Source organism: Cervus canadensis, chromosome 31 (genome assembly GCF_019320065.1).
Source record: "Cervus canadensis isolate Bull #8, Minnesota chromosome 31, ASM1932006v1, whole genome shotgun sequence".
In the NCBI taxonomy this organism is placed as follows: Eukaryota; Metazoa; Chordata; class Mammalia; order Artiodactyla; family Cervidae; genus Cervus; species Cervus canadensis.
The window spans coordinates 24,578,579-24,597,718 of NC_057416.1; the positions used below are offsets into that span (position 1 = coordinate 24,578,579).

Sequence of the window (19,140 nt, forward strand, 5' to 3'; positions counted from 1 at the left end):
TTAGAAAATTACCACTTGTCAGTCATTATAATGATTTTTAACTGAGGCAGGAAACATCAATTGATGCTAAAACTGGAAGGTGAAAGTTAGATGAGAACACAGCCTCAAATTTCCTTCCCACAAAATAATGATTAATTATGAGGAAAAAGAGTCACCTCACCATCAGACACTATTAACGTTATTTTCAGACCCTGCAACATGAGCTACCTGATGTGCAATAAGAAAAACACAGCATCACTTTTCTGATATCCCTGCCAAAAATGGGTAATAATCTAATTATGAAAAAAGAAACACCAGACAAACCCAGTTGAAGGATATTCTACAAAATAATTGAGGAGCTACTCTAGGTCAAAGAAAACTGAAGAGACATAATAAGACATATACACACACGACAGCATGTGACCCTGGGTTGGATCCTTTTGCTTTAAAGGACATTATTGAGACAGATGGGTTTCCCTGGTAGCTCAGATGGTAAAGAAGCTGCCTACAATGAGGGAGACCTGGGTTTGATCCCTGAATCAGGAAGATCTCCTGGAGAAGGGAAGGGCAACCCACTCCAGTATTCTTGCTCAGAGAATTCCCTGGACAGAGGAGCCTGGTGGGCTACAGTCCGTGGCTTCACAAAGAGTCGGACAGGACTGAGGGACTAACTCCTTCAGTTTCACACGTTTTCATTGAGACAGACAGTCCATGAAACTTATGTTTCTGGGTGAATAGTATATGAGAATTCCTTGTACTGTTCTTGCCATTTTGTCTGTAAGTTTGAAATTGTTTCAAAATAAAAAGTTAAAAAAAAAAAAAGCAGACAACACATCATAAACAGAGGAAAACCAGAAAAGTTCCAGATTTATAGTCAGATGTGGGAACAGGATGGAACACTTAAATATTCTTTGTGGTTAATGGATGAAAGAAAATCCTTTAAATGAAAGGAGAAACAAAAAGACTCACATGGCTGTAAATATCAATATTGCTTGCCTAGGTCTTTATGGTAAGTACTTCAGCAAATAACATTTGTTTTAATTAGCAAAAATAACAGAAATGGGCTTCCCAGGTGGCACAGTGGTGAAGAATCCTCCTGCCAATGCAGGAGACGAAGGAGATGTGGGCTTAGTCCCTGGGTCAGGAAGAAACCTGGGAGGAGGAAATGGCAACTCACTCCAGTATTCTTGCCTGGAAAATTCCATGGACAGAGAAGCCTGGCAGGCTACAGTCCATGGGGCTGCAAAGAGTCAGACATGACTGAGGGATAGCACTACCCAGGTAAAAGAAAGAGATTGATCAAAAAAGGAGGCAGACCTGTAGAGGTCAATGTGATTACAGTCACTATCTCACAAACAACTACATAGTGAGGAGCAAGAGTTTAAAGTGAGGAAATCACATTCAGTTCAAAATCCAATAAAATGTATAGTACTGAAAAAAAAAAAAAAAGAAAGAAAGATAAATATATAGGACTGTGGGCCCAGCACCAGAGGATATTCTCAGAATTGGCTTCAGACCTAAATTTTAACCATCTGTATTATTTTTTTTAAAGACTCATCCTATTCAACCTTTTCAAAAAGGATAAACCTTTTAATAGGAAGTCTGTATTTCCTCATAGAGACCGAAGAAGCACACCAAGTCCTTAGCTGAGTTAATCTCCAGAAAGCTGGCTCTGTTTTAGCATTGCAGAGCATATTGCGTGGATTTGGCTTATGGCAAGTTTATTTCATGTGGTCATGTGTCAACGTATCACTCAAGGAGCTTATGGACTGGCAGTGTGTGTCCTAACTTTGAACTTCTGTTAAAATAAAACATGGTACTGACTTTCAAATGGTCTTGACTTCAGCTCTGAGAAGAAGGTGAGCCGTTGTCACTAGTCTAACTTTACAAATAAGGAAACCACATCTAAAGGAGATGAGGCTCCTTTCCCAAAGTTGATTCTTCCAGGTGGCAGGGCTTGGGCTTAACACAGACGCACTATTGCTAAATTTGCTTCGACTTCCATGATACCAGGCTCATGCACAAAAATAAAGATCAACAGTAAGCAGTAACTCTGTGATATCAAACAGTTGTTCATATGTTATGATGTACAGCTCAGAAAACATATTCATTTTCAATTACCGCTAGGATGAGAACTCATTTGTAACTCATTTCTTTTTTAAAAAAATATTTTTAGTTGGAGTATAGTTGCTTTACAATGTTGTGTTGGTTTCCGCTGTACAACAACATAAATCATCTATAAGTATACGTATGTCCCCTCCTTCTTGAGCCTCCCTCTTGTCCATCCCCATCTCACCCATCTGGTCATCACAGGGCACCGAGCTGAGCTCGCTGGGGTATACAGTAGGTTCCTGCTAGCTATCTATTTCACGCACGGTAGTGTACATATGTCAATGCTAGTCTCCCAATTCGTCCCATCCTCTCCTTCCCCCAGTTTGTCCACAAGTTCATTCTCTATGTCTGCATCCCATTTCTGCCCTGCAAATAGTTCATCAGTACCATTTTTCTAGATTCCATATATATGGTTTAATATACGATATTTTCTTTTTCTGACTTACTTCTGTATGACAGACTTTAGGTCCATCCACCATACTACAACTGCTGCAATTCCATTCTTTTTTATGGCTGAGTAATATTCCATTGTATGTATATATCACAACTTCTTTACCCATCTCTCCACTGATGGACATGTAGGTTGCTTCCATATCTTGGCTATTGTAAATAGTGCTGCAATGAACATTGGGGTACACGTGTCTTTTTAAATTATGATTTTCTCAGGGTACGTGGGCTTTCCCAGAGGCTCAGTGGTAAAGAATCTGCCTGCAACGCAGGAGCCAAAGGAGACATGGGTTAGATCCCTGGGTCAGAAAGATCCCCTGGAGGAGGGCATGGCAACCCACTCCAGTATTCTTGCCTGGAGAATCCCATGGGCAGAGGAGTCTGGCAGGCTACAGTCTATAGCGTCACAAAGCATCAGATACAACTAAAGTGACTTAGCATGCATGCACGCACAAGAGTATATGCCCAGTAGTGGGACTGTAACCAAGCAATTTCTTTAGAATGTATTCAAGGGAAATAATCAGGCAATGTATGAAGATATTTCTGCATGGATATTCCTTATTTAGTATTAAGAAACTGTCAACAACTTAAATGTTCACTCATATACAAGTTGAACACCCATCGGGGCATTCTTCAAAGCTTAAAGAAAGATTAGATAGAAAAATCTAAGGTGTCTTAATATGGATAAACATTCATAACATGTGGTTAATTTAAAAAGCAGGTATAGAGTATTAGTATATAATAATAACTTTTAAAATACATGTTAAAATTGATTTAAAAAATAAATTTAAAACAAACCAATTAAATAAATTGTTGAAACAAACTGTTCAAAAAATCTATTGGACCAAGATGAATATATCCAGCCTCTAGTTTTGAACCTTTTCAGTTGGAGAATGTCCATTTTACATTTACAAAGATTAGTCATACATACATTTTAATATAGGTCACTTAGGGTGAAAATTATGGCAACGCTTAGGATTACTGAGACCTTAAATTTACACACATACACACACACAAAGACCTAGTTTTGCAACTTTTCAGCCACTGATGTTTATCTTATCTATTTAGTCCTGCTTCTTTGCCTCTTAAAAATTTCTATACTTTATATTTAAACTGATTTGATGAGGTGTTTTTTTTTTTTTTTTTCCGGCCAGGCCCCATGGCATGTGGGGCTTCCCTGGTAGCTCAGCTGGTAAAGAATCCGCCTGCAATGTAGGAGACCTGGGTTCGATCCCTGGGTTGGGAAGACCCCCTGGAGAAGGGAACGACTACTTACTCTAGTTTTCTGGCCTGGAGAATTCCATGGACTCTATAGTCCATGGGGTCACCAGGAGTCGGACACAACTGAGCAACTTTCACTTTCATGGCATGTGACGTCTTAACTCCCTGACCAGGGATCAAACCCATGTCCCCTGCAGTGGAAGTACAGAGTCTTAACTACTAGACCGCCAACGAAGTACCAATGAGGCTTTTTTCATTAGAAGAGAAATTAATTTCTGATAAATAGGAAAACATGCTGTTTTTCTTTTTCCTGCTGGATATTCCTAAAAAAGAGGAGTGAGACTTAAAATGTTAACAATAAAATGTGCAAAAAAAAAAAAAAAGAGGAATCTGGGTACAAACCACTTTCCTTTCGATCAATCCTCCAGGCTAGAGCCCCATTTTCACTCTCACTTCCATGCCACCAGCTGCTCTCAAAGCTTTTGGGGATTCTTCAATGTAAGGCTGCTTCTCAATTTTCTCCCATCAGGCTTAGGATTTCATTTTCTTAGCTTCCCCCAATTTTATTGCGGTTGTTCTCTTTCATTCTCTTTATCCTTGTTAATTTACGTCTTAAATGGTAACGGCCACAGCAAGAAATCTTTTCTGTGTTTTTATTGGAGATTTTGGAAGAGAGTGAACAGAAACATGTAGGTTTCACCTGCCGTCTTCAAACAATAAAATGCGACAATCCACATAAAGTCTGTAGCCCCGCTCCCTGGCCAGTGCTTTTAGCTGGTGGTATTTTTATTGGTGTGCTCGTTCCCCTTTTATATCTGACTGCTTGTTCTGCCTCTTTTCCAGCTTGTCTTTCTCCTTGTCCTGTCTTAGCATAGATACTTCCTAAGATTCTATTCTCCAATCTCTTATTTTTTTAAGCTCACCTGTGACTCCAATTCCGATGGCACCCAAATATACATATTAGCTCCTATCTCTTCTGGGTTGCAGACCCATTTTCCAACCATCAGCCTGATCCTGACACTTGCAAACCTTATAAACTTGATGTTGAACTTGATGCTCATCTAACCATACAACCAACTCTTTCCTGACATGTTTCTTTTTTTTTTTTTTTCCTTTCTGGAGTTGACATCACTAAATCCTTGAAGCCTTGAAACCTGGCTTTTAGGTCAGATGCCTAATTCTTCCTTAGCTCCTACATTCAGTCATTTGTCACATCACATAGCTTCCTCATTGGAAATGGCGTTCACGTCCATCCTTTTTTCTCTGCTTGTCCATGGACCATTCACCATTCTTATTTCCCATCTCCCATCTCACCTCACTCAAATCTATATAAGCCACTAAAGATTTCTTTCTAAAGGGCAATTCTTTGTTTTTTTAAGATGTATTTCTATTTATTTATTTAATTTTTGGCCACGCTGTGGGGCTTGTTGGCTTTTAGTTTCCCAACCAGGGATTGAACCCAGGCCCTTGTCAGTGAGAGCATGGAGTTTGAACCACTGAAGTGCCAGGGAAGTCCCTCAGGCCGTTCTTAACAATGACTAAATGAATGAAATCTTCAGCCTTATCCCCAATACTCACGTATAAATTCTTTACATTCTCGACAAGTTAGAGTACAGTAGGCATTTACCATGTTTATTTTAGCATTTGACTTTTGACTGTTTATAAGTGAGGCTCTAAAAGGCCAGAGACATTTGCTAATTTATTATTTTCCTGAAGCACAAATTCAAATCACAGCTATAAAATCGGTTACAAAAAAAAAAAAAGTCACTTATCAAAAGTGTGCTTGCCAACTGCCCTATAGCCACACCTCAATCTGGCTTTGTTGTTTTCTACTTATCATCATGTATTTAGCGAATTTTATTGAGGTTCTGAAGGGACCGCACATGTTTTTTCAATTCCACTTTTCTTGTGGAAAGGAAAGCACACGCCAGAAATGGCATCTGCGATTTTCGCTGTTTTACAAATCTAACTCTTGGGTCGAGGATTACCATGTTGGCCCATCCTTAAGGAGGTCTAGTGCTTCCTGGTTTGCAGAGCTTGGCTTCCATTCTTCCCTCCTCCAGTGTTTTCATTGTCTATTGCTACATAAATAACCACCACAAAAGCTAGTGGCTGAGAACAAGAATCATTTACCTGCCCACAAGCGAAGTGAAAGTTGCTCAGTTGTGTCTGACTCTTTGTGACCCCATAGACTGTAGCCCTCCAGGCTCCTCTGTCCATGAGGTTTCCCAGGCAAGAATACTGGGGTGGGTTGCCATTTCCTTCTCCAGGGGATCTTCCCAATCCAGGGATCGAACCCAGGTCTCCTGCATTGCAGGCAGATTCTTTTACCATCTGAGCCACCAGGGAAGCCCTGCTCACAAGGTATTTACAATTTGGGTGATATCCTAAGATAGCCTGTCTACTCCATGTGGTGTAAGCCAGGGGATCTCACTGGAGAGCATCCACCGCCAAGTCAACTCACTCCGATGGCTGGCTGCTGATGCCGGGAACTCAGACGAAGCTGAATGGGGTTGAAGGAGCATGGCTGGGGCTTGAGTTTCCTCCACACAGGCCTCTTCCGGTGACTGCTTGTGCTTGCTTCTTACATGGAAGCTGGGTTTCAAAAGGCAGGAAGCAGAAGATGCCAGAATTTTTTTTTTTTTTTTTTTTAGAATTTTTTTTTTTTTAAATTTATTGGAGTATAGTTGCTTTACAGTGTTGCGTTACTTTCTGCTCTACAACAAAGTGAGTCATCCACATGTATACATGTATCCACCTCCCACCCCACCCCCATTCCACCCCTCTAGGTCATCATAAAGCAAGGAGCTGAGTTCCCAGTTCTATGCTATTCAGCAGTTTCCCACTAGCTATCTCTTTTACACATGGTAGTGTATATATGTTGGACTTCCCAGTGGTAAAGAACCTGCCTGCCAATGGAGGAAACACAAGAGACGCAGGTTCGATCCCTGGTTCGGGAAGATCCCCTGGCGGAGGGCTTAGTTGCCCCAAGGCGTGTGGGATCCTCCCAGACCAGGGATTGAACCTGTGTCTCCCACATTGGCAAGCAGATTCTTTATCACTGAGCCACCAGGGAAACGCTACCCAGAAATTTTTTATGCCTGGGTGCAGAATTGCCAGATGTCATTTCCTCCATATCCTATTGCTTGAAGTAGAAACAGACCTTTACCTCTGGATGGCAGGAGTGGTGTGTATGTACCAAAAAGTGATGTTATTTGGGGCCATGTTTGGTTTTTTCGTTATTTGAACTCAGGTGGCTCAGATGGTAGAGAATCTGCCTGCAACGCCGGAGACCTGGGTTTGATCCCTGGATAGGGACGATCCCCTGGAGAAGGGAATGGCAACCCACTCTAGTATTCTTGCCCAGGAGAATCCCATGGACAGAGGAGCTTAGTGGCTACAGTCCATGGGGTTGCAAAGGGTCAGACACAACTGAGCGACTTTCACTTTCTCTGAAGATTAGCTACTACCACCCACCTTGTGGCCATAATATATTCTCCTCCCGTATGAAAATATACTTGTCTCCTTCCCTAAGATATCAAAATATCTCATCACATCATCTACCAGTTTAAAGTTTAGGACAAGGGTTGATCAAGTCACTATTAAGTCCATAGTGGTTTCCCTGGTGGCTCAGTTGGTAAAGAGTCCGCCTGCAATGCAGGAGACCTGGGTTCGATCCTTGGGTCGGAAGATCCCCTGGAGAAGGAAATGGCAACCCACTCCAGTATTCTTGCCTGGAGAATTCCATGGACAGAGGAGCCTGGTGGACTATAGTCCATGGGATCACAAAGAGTCGGACACGACTAAGTGACTTTCACTTTTCAAGTCACAGTCTGAGGGCCAAACCTCACCTGAGGTTTGTACAGCCCTGAGATAAGAATGGTTTTTAGATTTATACAGGATCATAAAAAACAAAAACAAAGAATAATACGCAATAGGGATCACACAGGTGACCTGCAAAGCCTAAAATATTTACTATTTGGCCCTATATGGGGAAAGCTTGCCAGTCCCTGGTCTAGAATATCAGTATCTCAGTCAGGTCCAAGTGCACACGTGGTTCCTTGGGTGTGTTCCGTAACTGTGGCTCCTCAGACACAATTTTTTCTTTTTATCTGAAGATCAGTGGACTTAAGAGACAAAATATCTGTCTCTCACATTTGTTGTTGTTGTTCAGTTGCTTAATTGTGTTGCACTTTGCCACCCCTGGACCGCAGCACGCCAGGCTTCCCTGTCCTTCACTGTCTCCCTGAGTTTGCTCAAACTCCTGTCCATCGAGTCGGTGATGCCATCCAACCATCTCATACTCTGTCACCCTCTTCTCCTCCTGCCCTCAATCTTTCCCAGTATCAGGGTCTTTTCCAGTGAGTCAGCTCTTTGCATCAGGTGGCTAATGAATATTCAAGGTTGATTTCCTTTAGGATGGACTGGTTTGATCTCCTTGCTGTCCAAGGGACTCTCAAGAGTCTTATCCAACACCACAGTTCAAAAGCATCAGTTCTTCAGCACTCAGCCTTCTTTATGGTCCAGCTTTCATATCCATTCATGACTACTGAGTAAACCATAGCTTTGACTAAATGGACCTTTGTTGGCAAAGTAATGTGTCTGCTTTTTAATAGCTGTCTAGATTTGTCATAGCTTTTCTTCCAAGGAGCAAGCATCATTTAATTTCACGGCTGCAGTCACTGTCTGTGGTGATTTTGGAGCCCAAGAAAATGAAGTCTGTCACTGTTTCCATTGTTTGCCCATCTATTTACCAAGAAGTGATGGGACCAGATGCCATGATCTTACTTTTTTGAATGTTGAGTTTTAATCCAGCTTTTTTACTTTCCTCTTTCACTTCCATCAAGAGGCTTTTTAGTTCCTCTTCGCTTTCTGCCATAAGAGTGGTGTCACCTGCATATCTGAGGTTATTGATAGTTCCTCCAGCAATCTTGAGTCCAGCTTGTGCTTCATCCAGCCTGGCATTTCGCATGATGTACTCCTCAGAGTAGTTAAATAGGCATGGTGACAATATCCAGCCTTGCCATACTCCTTTACCAATTTGGAACCAGTCTGTTGTTCCATGTCTGGTTCTAACTGTTGCTTCTTGACCTGCACACAGGTTTCTCAGGAGGCAGGTAAGGTGGTCTGGTATTCCCATCTCTTGAAGAATTTTCCACAGTTTGTTGTGATCCACACAGTCAAAGGGCCTTAGTGTAGTCAAAGAAGTAGAAGTGGATGTTTTTCTGGAATTATCTTGCTTTTTCTGTGATCCAACGGATGTTGGCAATTTGATCTCTGGTTCTTCTGCCTTTTCTAAATTCAGCTTGTACATCTGCAAGTCCTCAGTTCACATACTGTTGAAGCTTACCTTGAAGGAGTTGAGCATTACTTTGCTAGCATGTGAGATGAGCACAATTGTCTCTCACATACCCAACACCTAATGGTAAGGTAGGGACAGAAACCCCATAATAAATACTCCCATTTATAAAGGGAAGAATATGAGAGGGAGATGGATACTGGTCCCTAGCAATTCTGAAACCCATCTGGTAAATGATATCAGTTCCTTAATTATGCCTACTCCTGCTCTTTAGGAGTAATTCTCAGTGACTCTTTCATGTGTCTTGAGTTATCTTCCCTTTTGGAAATAGTTCATCACTGCAAATGAGTAGTTTCCTCAGCCTGTCTATAATACTGAAGGTCCAGAGGTCTCTTTTCAATATGAATATTTTCTATTTTAGTACAAGCTATTAAATAGTAGAAATCCTTAAAAAGCCAGAAGTGTCATACACTTAAAGTTATAATCATCTCTCTTAGGCAAAAACCGTATTCATATTTCTTATCAAGACATGCCCTTCTCAGGGACTTCCCTGGCAGTCCAGTGGTTAAGACTCCACACTTCTAAGATCCCACAAGGTGCAGGCAAAAAAAGAAAAGAAAGACCCCTCTCTACCTTCTCTGCCTTTGCACACTGTTGAGGGATGTCATTTAGATCCCCAGAAGCCCTGCTGTCTAGTTGAAAGGATCTAGAAGGTACTACCTTAAATTTTTCTGAGATATTCTCTTCTTGTATAACAAGTTACTCCAACATTTAATGGCTTCAAACTGTTCCATCTCACACTTTCTGTTGGTTAGGAATCCAGGCTCTGCTTAGCTGGGTCCTCTGCCCTAAGGTCTCTCAAAGGTTGTAAACCAAGATGTCAGCCAGGGCTTTGATCTTGTCAACCTGATCTGTGTCAGTTTCCAATAATAAGATAACACAGACTAGTGGTTTAAACTCTTTTTTCTTATAGTTTTGGAGGTTGGGGAATCCAAGATCAAGGTTCCAGCCAATTTAGCTTTAGATGAGGACCCTCCTCCTGGCTTGCAGATGACCATCTGTATACTCATAGAGCAGAGTGGCCAGAAGCTCCGGTGTCTCTTATCGGGGCACTGATCCGATCATAGAGGCTCCACCCTTGTGACCTCATCTAAACCTAATTACCTCCCAAAGGCTATACATCCTAATACCATCATATTGGGGATTCAGTTCAGTTCAGTTCAGTTGCTCAGTTGCGACCCCATGGACTGCAGCACGCCAGGCCTCCCTGTCCACCACCAACTCCTGGAGTTTACTCAAACTCATGTCCATTGAGTCAGTGATGCCATCCAACCATCTCATCCTCTGTCGTCCCCTTCTCCTCCCACCTTCAATCTTTTCCAGCATCAGGGTCTTTTCAAATGAGTCAGTTCTTCACATCAGGTGGCCAAAGTATTGGAGTTTCAACATTGGGGATTAGGACTTCATAATATGAACTTGGGGGAGGATACAAACATTCAGTCTGTAATAGGTCTTATCTAAGGCTGCACTTAGGGGAAGATTCGCTTCTAGGCATACTCATATGGTTGTCGGCAGGATTCAGCTCCTCATGGGTTGTTGGACTGAAAGCCCCAGTTCCTTGCTGACTGTGGTGGAGGCATCCACCACTCCTTGCCACAGGTGCCTCTCTATCAGACAGCCAATATCACAGCTGCTGGTTTCCCTCAGGGGCAGCAAGTGAGAAAGCAAGAGGGAGTGTGTACAATGGGAGCTGAGGTCTCTTTGTAATCTAACCTCGGAAGTGATATCCATCACTGTTGCTATGTTCTAGTCATTAAAAGCAAGTCACTATGTCCAGCCCAGGCTTCCCTGATGGCTCAGTGATAAAGAATCCGCCTGCAGTGCAGGAGACATGCATTCAGTCCCTGGGTGGAGAAGATCCCCTGGAGGAGGGCATGGCAACCTATTCCAATATTCTTGCCTGGAGAAACCCAGGCACAGAGGAGCCTGGTGAGCTACAGTCCATGGGGTCGCAAAGAGTTGGACACAATTGAAAGGTCTGAGAATGCATGTGCGCGTGTCGAGCTCACACTCCATGGGAAGAAATTATACCAGGGTTTGTGTACCAGGGAGCAGGGAATCACTGAGGGCCATCATAGACATTGCCTACCACAGGGGTCTTCTAACTACATCCTTGTGGTTTTATTTTTTTCAGGCCATGCCCTGGGTCTTAGTTGCAGCGTGCAAGATCTTTGATCTTTGTTGCAGCCTGTGGACTCTTTAATTGTGGCATGTGAGATCTTGTTCCCAGACCAGGGATAGAACCTGGGCCCTCTGCACTGGGAGTCTTAGCACTGGACCATCAGGGAAGCCCCCTACATCCTTGTCTTGAACTTTTACCTGAGGCCAGATTTTTCTGGTAGCACCGTGGCTTTGAGCTTTACCCCGAGGCCATATTTTATTTTGAGAGTGGAGAATATAGGAATAAAGCAGCTTTATTTCAAATCCAGTAAGTCCTGGCTTCTTTAGATTTTCCCCCAGATTCTGACTGAAAATGGAACAGTTCCTTTTTTCTTTAGCTCACCTCACTTGTCTTGCACTAAATCAAAAACGTCTAAAAGAAACCATCCAGTCCTTTTGACATTCTACCCAGATCTAGCTAGATCCACATGTTCATTAGTTATCTTTCATATAATAACAGGCTAGTTTGGCTAATGGTTCTTCCAACACATAAATGGGGTCCCCTTTTCTCTTGCCTGCAGTGACAATACTCAGTGTCCTTAAAAAAGTTCTCTGGCACTTCCCCAGTGGTCCAGTGGTTAGGACTTGGGCTTCCATGGCAGGAAGCACAGGTTCAATCCCTAGTCGGGGAACTAAGATCCTGCAAGCCACAGGGTGTGGCCAAAAAAGAAAGAAAAAAAAAAAGAAAAAAAACTGCTCTTCATGAGCAGACTCCTCAAAGTTCTTCCAGCTTCTGTCTAACACCTGACCCCAAAGCCATTGCCCCTTGTTTGGGGTTTGTCACTGTGACACCAGGATCCCATTTCTAGGTATGCAAATTATGTTTCAGTTATCTATCTCTGTATAACAAACCACTCCAAAACTTAAGTGTTTTCAAACAACAGTATTTGCTTTTTGGCTAAAAATTTTGCAATTGGGGAAACAACTCATTGACGACTGTTCACGTCTCTTCCATGCGATGTCAGCTGGGGCAGATCAACAGGACAGGAGTGTCCACTCGCGAGATAACTCACTCTTAAGTCTGGCATTTGCTCCCCACCGTCTGCTGTGAGCTCAGCTGTAAGCCAGGGACCTAATTCTCTTCCACTTGGGCCGCTTCATGTGGCTGTGTAGGCCTCCATAAATGTTGGAGAGAAGTAATTGAATCTCAGAATTGTTTTAGGAGGTAAAAATCAGGATGTTGTACAACAATGTGAATGTACTTCACACCACTAAACCCTACACTTAAAAGAGGTTAAGATGGTAAATATGATGTTATGTGTTTTAGCCACAATTAAAAATTAATAAATAAAATCAGGGGAAGGTGGTGATGGCCTGGAGGTGGATGGGGGCGGGGTGAGGGAGAAAGAAGTGCTAAGAAGGACAAAAAACAATCAAATGCAGCCTGTGGCTTCAAAAACATTTTTGGTCCAGGAAAGGATGTAAGAGAGTTAACGGACAATCCTAACACTTGTGGTAGATCCTGCAGCTTTCTGCCACGGGTACTAACAGAGTTAAGAAGCCCACACCATGCAAATTGCCTCAAAATAGACCTTTAATGTCTGCAATTCCTAGAGAGGAACATTTAAGACATAATTATAGGTTTGGATTTCTTAAAGCAAACTTCAAAACGAACACTGCCAGAGAAACAGAGATGAGTAATGAAAACTACAGGTGCATAGAATATTTCCCTCTCAATCTAGTAAAGAACCTTGCAGGCCAGAAGCAATGAGGCAAAGCGGTGGGCAGAGGGGTAAGCAGATGTTTCTTGGTCATTAGCCCTGTTTTTCTAGGAATATAAAATCCCTTTGTTGTCTGATAACTCTTAGCATGTCTGGCAACTATTGCTACTGAGATCTCATTTTGATACTGTCTTTCTTTTAAGTAGTAAACCAGGTCATAAAGATCATTTACATCCTGATTCAACTGTTTGTCCTCCTCACTCTTTTGCTTCACTGACAAAGTTTTATAAATAGCCAGTCTATTTACAGATTTTCACTGAGTTTTGTTGGCAACTTAACTCTACTGTTCTTCCAAGTAAGCCTAAACTATTGTTCATACAAAGGACAAAATAGGAGTCCCTCTTTTCCTGGTATATTACACCATGAATTTCACCCTCACCATTGACTACATGTTGTAGATTTCCCTGCTTTGTTGTAAATTGCCTGATGTGTCTGTCAGTTGACTGGCTGAGTGGTGTGATTTTATTTTGCAAAATCTCATCAGTTATCCCATCTTGTGCAAGCTCTCTATCGAGGGTCTCCCATGCAGAACAGTGACTAAACACCACTACCAGGAGCCTGCCTACTGCTTTTGTGGTGCTCTCCATGCCGAGAGACCCCCACTAATTCAGTCTCTCCTGCAAGGTCTTGGAAGGATCTGTTCGTATCATTCACGCCCTAGAATACCTGATAAGAATGTGTTTATTCATTCCGAAGTAACTATTGAGTGCCTACTACCTGTTGGGTGAACACAATAATAAACAGGCCAGACAAGGATCCTCCATAGAACATATTCTCATTTTTTCATTCCAGAGGTTTTTGACTTTTAACAATGGACAAGGTGCCAACTTGGCTTAAAGACAAAGGCATCAGGTTCTGTGTTTGAGATTAAGCCACATTTCCTTGGATGGGGTTAGGGGAAGTTCTCCAGCATCGTAGAATCACAGGACACCCACCTACTCCTAAGTGGAGTCTGATGGGGACATTCAGAGACTAGGTCTATTGTCATTTTTCCTGGGCCTCTGCCAGGCTCCAGTTAGACAATATCTTTCTGTGGAGTGTATTCAGGAACAGGCAAGAATGGCCAACAAAGGCAAAGAATTGCCAGTGGCTGGCATCGGTGGTCAGCACACGGGCCCAAGACCACCACTCTGCCATTGCTCAGAAAGACATTGCCCCCTCGTGGTTCCTTATATAACTGAGGGAGGAACTGGAAGTGCAAAGGGCGTTTCCAGATTAACTTTTCTCTTAGCTCTTTTGAACTTCAACTGCAATTTTGATAGTCTCTTGGTTTACTTTCATCCGGGGTACATTTTTTTTTTCCCCATAGAGAAAAATGACATCACGACAGCAATGAAATCTTTTATCAGAATCTCCACCCCAACCCCAGAGAAGTCTAATTTAATATGTAAATCCAAATATCACTCCTGCTTTTTCTTTTTTTTTTCAAAATGCTCTCAAAGCAAATTATTTTCTTTGGTTTCTACGTTGAACCAGGACCTGCGGTTCTGGTGATGTAGCCGCGGAGCTGTTTGGGGTATCTTGTCTCCAGGGCAGCACTTTAAATTCCCTAAAAGCAGAAGCCTTATCTTCAACTCCATCGCCACCCCCATCCCATTCCCAGGAGCACTTAAACCAGTCCAGGGTGAAGAATGTCTAGTGGGGGAGGAGGGCGGGGGCAGAAGGGGGAGGGGAGGAGACTGAAGCAAGCCAATAAATAATTAGAAATTGTGATCGTCGCTGGGGCTGGAAGGGAAGGGCGTGCTGTGTGAAATCCCGGGAGTGAGAAATGAAGGAGAATCTACCGATGTTTGGAGTTTTAAATTATGTGTTTGTAGCAGTCACTCAGTTTGAAAGCTTAAATGATACAATATTGATAAAGTTCTGGGTGGCGCAGGAAAAGTGGAAATTAACCATGTCAGCTTCCAAGTATAGCCAACAACTGGGTCCGAATGGGTGCCAGGTGCTATAGTTTTATCTATCAACTTACAATCTCCTCTAATAACAAACTCCTGGGAGAGGAATAGAACTACTTCTATTTCACAGAGGAGGAAGCAGAAACCAGGCAGTTCTTCCTTCGGCGGGTGGGGAGCCAGTAGGCATGGTACGTTGACCTCCCAGTATGCTGAGTCTCCCTTCTTTCAGCGGCTTTGACCCTCTGAAGATCATCTGTCTTGGCCTCCAGCTCGTCTGGCAGTAAGAAATATTCCCTCGGCCAACAAATATTTATTGAGTGCCTACGATATACCAGGTAGCGTTTTCAAATTGCCATGGGATTCAAAAGACAAACAGGGCCCGGTCTTGTCTTTCAAGAAGGGTCTCCCGAAAGGGTGAGAGAGGCAGCCAGGTAAACAAGTAATTCCAGGACAGTCTGATAAGGGCCGTAGAGGAGTCCGAGCAAGGGCGGCCGGAGAAGTTTCGGAGGACCCGGCGTGGAGGGGGGGTTTGACGATGCGCCCTGAAAACGCCAGCTCGGGCTGCCCCCGGACGTCACCCCAGTTCCCGCATCCTGTCGTTATCAACTGCCCACTAGGTACTGAAGAGGAGGGGGAGGGATTGGGGAGCAAACCCCTCGTGAAAAGCGAGCAAGTAAACAAAAGTAACCCACCACACTTCCCGGTCGCCGGAGCCCCGCTCCAAGCTGCGCGCACGGCCCGGCGGCCTCCAGGTGCCAGGCAGGAGGCAGCCTTCTGCCCTCCCCCTCGGCCCTCGCCCTCCGACCTACCGCGGAGTCGGGGGCCGGGGTCCGCCGCTTCCGCCCGCCGCCCGCCGCCCCTCCCCAGCGCGCGCCATCCGGCCGCGGGGCCGCAGCCCTCGGCGCGGCCCCTCCTCCCGCGGGGGGCTCTGCCGTCCCTCGTCCCGTCCCTCCGGGCTCCAGCCGGCAGCCCACGTCCAGGGAGGGCGGAGAGAGGAGGAGGGGAGGGGAGGGAGGAGAGAGCGGGGGGAGGGAGGCAGGCAGGCGAGAGAAGGGGAGCTGCTTGGAGCCCGGACTTCCCAGAGCCAGCCAGGAGCGCGCACTCAGCGGCTCTCCGGGTCCCCGCCGCGCCCCGCCGTCCCGCACCTCCCTCCTGCTCCTCCCGGGGTACCCCTCGCCCCCTCCCTCCAGCAGCTGCTGCGTCCGGGCCAGCGGCCGCCCCCCAGCCCCTCTCGGCCACATCCCCAACTCTGCGGACTCACTCCCGGGACGCGCGTCCTCGCCCCATCCTTTCTTCCTTCCTGCCTTCCCTCGCGCCCGCCCGCCCGCCCTCTCCAGGTCTCCCTCTCGGGTCGCGATTGTCTCCGTCCCCTCCGCGCTGCGCCGGCGCCTCGCCCTGCCCCGTCTCCCCCTCGCACTTCCTGAGTCGCCGGCCGCCGCTGCCCCGACTCCAGCCCGCGGCGCCCGGGGAAGGGAGAAGTGGGCGAGCGCGCCCTCGCCCAGCCCCGCGCCCCAGCCCTGCCCGGCGAGGGAGGACCGGGAAGATGAACAACGGCAGCAAAGCCGAGAAGGAGAACACCCCGAACGAGGCCAACCTTCAGGAGGAAGAGGTACGGAGCGGCTCGGTGCCGGGGCGGGGACGACCTGGGACGGCGGCCGCGGGCTCTGCCCAGAGTGCGGGTGGGTGGCCGGTCGGCCGGCGGGGCGCGGGTCCCGGGGCGCCGGGCTGCGCTGGGGAAGGGGCACCGAGGGGCTGGGAATTGCCCCGGCCCGGGGACGCAGCCCCAGACTGCGGCCGCGGGATGAGGGTGTATCATCGGAGAGTGTGTTTTGGTGGGTCCACGCGCGTCTGCGTGCCTGAAAATTGCGTAACTTTGAGGACTTTCCCGAGACCTCTGTAAGTATAATGGTCAGCTTTGTTTGCCCCGGATTTTAAAAGCGGAATCGAGAGCTGACTCCTGGGTGACCTCAGATGATTGGGACCCGGAGGGTCAGAACTTAGTTCTGCGTCTGGGGCTGAAAGTTGTGGGGTGTGTATTTGTGTGGTTTCGGGAAGAAACTCGGGGAAAGTTCTCATGAAAAGACATCTTCCGTCCCCCCACCCCATTTCTATGCGAAAAGTTCTCGGTGAAATATCTTTCCCAGCCTAGGCGTTTTGGATTAATAGATAACTCATCAGCCGCATTCTTCTCCGATGAGTCAAAGACCCCGAACCTGGCTGATTAGGTTTTGTAAATTTAGGGGCGTTGCGGTTGTGGGGCGCAGCATTGTGGAGTTTCAGACTTTGCAACTCGCGAAGTGTTGATCCAGACCATTTTAATAGGACTTTAACGTCTGAGCGTAAATTTTATGTGGTGCGTCCTTAACAACGGTAAAAATGATGCGGCTGCAGAGCGTTCCTTTGGTAGAAACAAAACTCAGTACATGTGGGGGAACTTCTGAACAATCGTTTCAGAATTTTGTAGTTGGGATATTTGCGTTATCTTGTTAAATGGGCTCTGTTCTCGTAGGTGCGTTATCTGGAACTCAGTAAACAGTTTCCGCCTACCTTTTGAAAAGCCCAGGAAATTGACTTCTGAAACATTCCAAAAGGAACTTTCAGAGTATGTGTAGATGCAAGAAAGTATGCAGTCTAGATAAGAGCTTTCTTACAGAAAGGTGAACTGATTGCTAAGCGGTTAGGGTGTTGAGATGATTATGGAAATACTATGTTGTGTGTAAACTAAAATTCTGATTGTGAAACCCAAGGTTGCGGAGGACTTAATACATTTAAGCCCTCAGCACTTGTAAAATGGGAACTATTTAAATGGGGAAGATAGAGGAGAGCTCCAAGACCAAGCCAAACATTGTGCAAAATAACACAAGATTTTACTCTTAACACAGTTGTTTGTGGGTGCAACCCAGGTGAAGTGCTGTTGAGCCTGAAGTTGCCGTTTCACCTGAGCAAATCGCCTTTATTATTATAAACTGTTCTGAAAAGCATTGTTTTTACATGCTGGTTTTTTTAAATTGCAAGTGATGGAATAGTACTGACGTTCCTTCTCTTTCAAAGAGATGGAGACTTGAATTGCAAGTTCCGCTTTTTTTTCTTGAACCTCACTGGCTGCTTTCCTATTTTATTTTCCCTACCACTGAAATAAAATTTAAAAGTGTAGCTTTTTTTTTTTTTGAGAATGCTGGAGTATTTTATTTTTTATAATTAATTAAAAAGAAAGTAGCTTTTTTAAGGAATTGCAGTGGCTGCAGAAACCTTTCTGTTTCACTTAGATTGGCGATCTGTTGAGTTCTAAGGGTGAGACTATACCACATGAAACCATCTTTCTCTCTTCACCTGAAAGAGAAACTTGTAAAAGTTCATCAGGGTAAACCAAAGACTTTTTTTTTTTTGGTTTGAGTGTCTGCACACCATAAACTATTTGACAGAATTAAGCAGAGAAAACTCAGCTTTTTCTGCTTGACCCAGCTCAGCTTAACTGCCTGCAGCACTGGCCTGTTTGCCCGAACCCCAGGTGTCTTTATGTGCGAGGCTGGGTACCAGGAAAATCACAGGTGATCTCAGTACAGTTGCTGTCTCTTAACCTGTCCTGTTGCCAGGTTAAGTCTTCCTTTATCAGGTGGAAATGGCCCTTGGTTCTAGAAAGTGTCTGTCTTATTGGCTAGATACATGTTATTTTAAAAATAAGGGGACAGATTAAAAAACCTTTGAACCCAAGCTGTAGAAGAGATGGAGCAGACAAAACTCCAAAACACTGTGAAGGGAAAGGTTTTATGAGGTTAAAAATTTGGGAAAAAGTAAGTTGGCCTGAATGATCTAGGTAATTTTGCCCTAATTCCCTGTTTGGGGTTTATGTTTTGTTTGTGAAAAACTCCTCCTTTTTCCCCCAACCCTGAAAGCCACAAGTAAAATACATGTGTTTGAGTCCCATTAATGTGCTCAGCAATATACAAAACCACCCGAATGGTCCTTCCCCTTGCCCACCCAGGGATCAGCAGTTTGTCCTCAAACACATTGGAAAGCCGCGGTGGAGGATTCCAGTAAACAGAACACACACACGTAAATATATATACACATAATGATGAGTGTTCTGTAGCTTCTGGTGGCCATTGAGCTGATGAGGAAGAATAAGTCCAGTCATCTTTGAGGGAAAATAGTTCATTTCCTAGATCACCAGAGTTATTTAGACTTTCTCTATGGACAAAATCTGTGTTTTATTCTACCCCCCCCCCCCCCCCCCCCCCCCCCCCCC

At 44.8% G+C, this 19,140-nt stretch overlaps 1 protein-coding gene across 3 annotated transcripts in view; it reads left to right on the top strand.

Annotated features, from left to right (window-relative positions):
- The first annotated feature begins 15,810 nt into the window (after nt 1–15,810).
- Nucleotides 15,811–19,140, top strand: part of RBPMS (RNA binding protein, mRNA processing factor) — a 198,420-nt gene continuing 195,090 nt past the window's right edge. The window contains exon 1 of one of the 3 annotated variants that reach the window (XM_043454307.1): nt 15,811–16,503. In XM_043454307.1, coding sequence (XP_043310242.1) covers nt 16,438–16,503 — 66 coding nt within the window. In that variant the 5' untranslated portion in view covers nt 15,811–16,437. The remainder of the gene's footprint in view (nt 16,504–19,140) is intronic. The other 2 variants (XM_043454308.1, XM_043454306.1) reach the window with 2 other exon arrangements.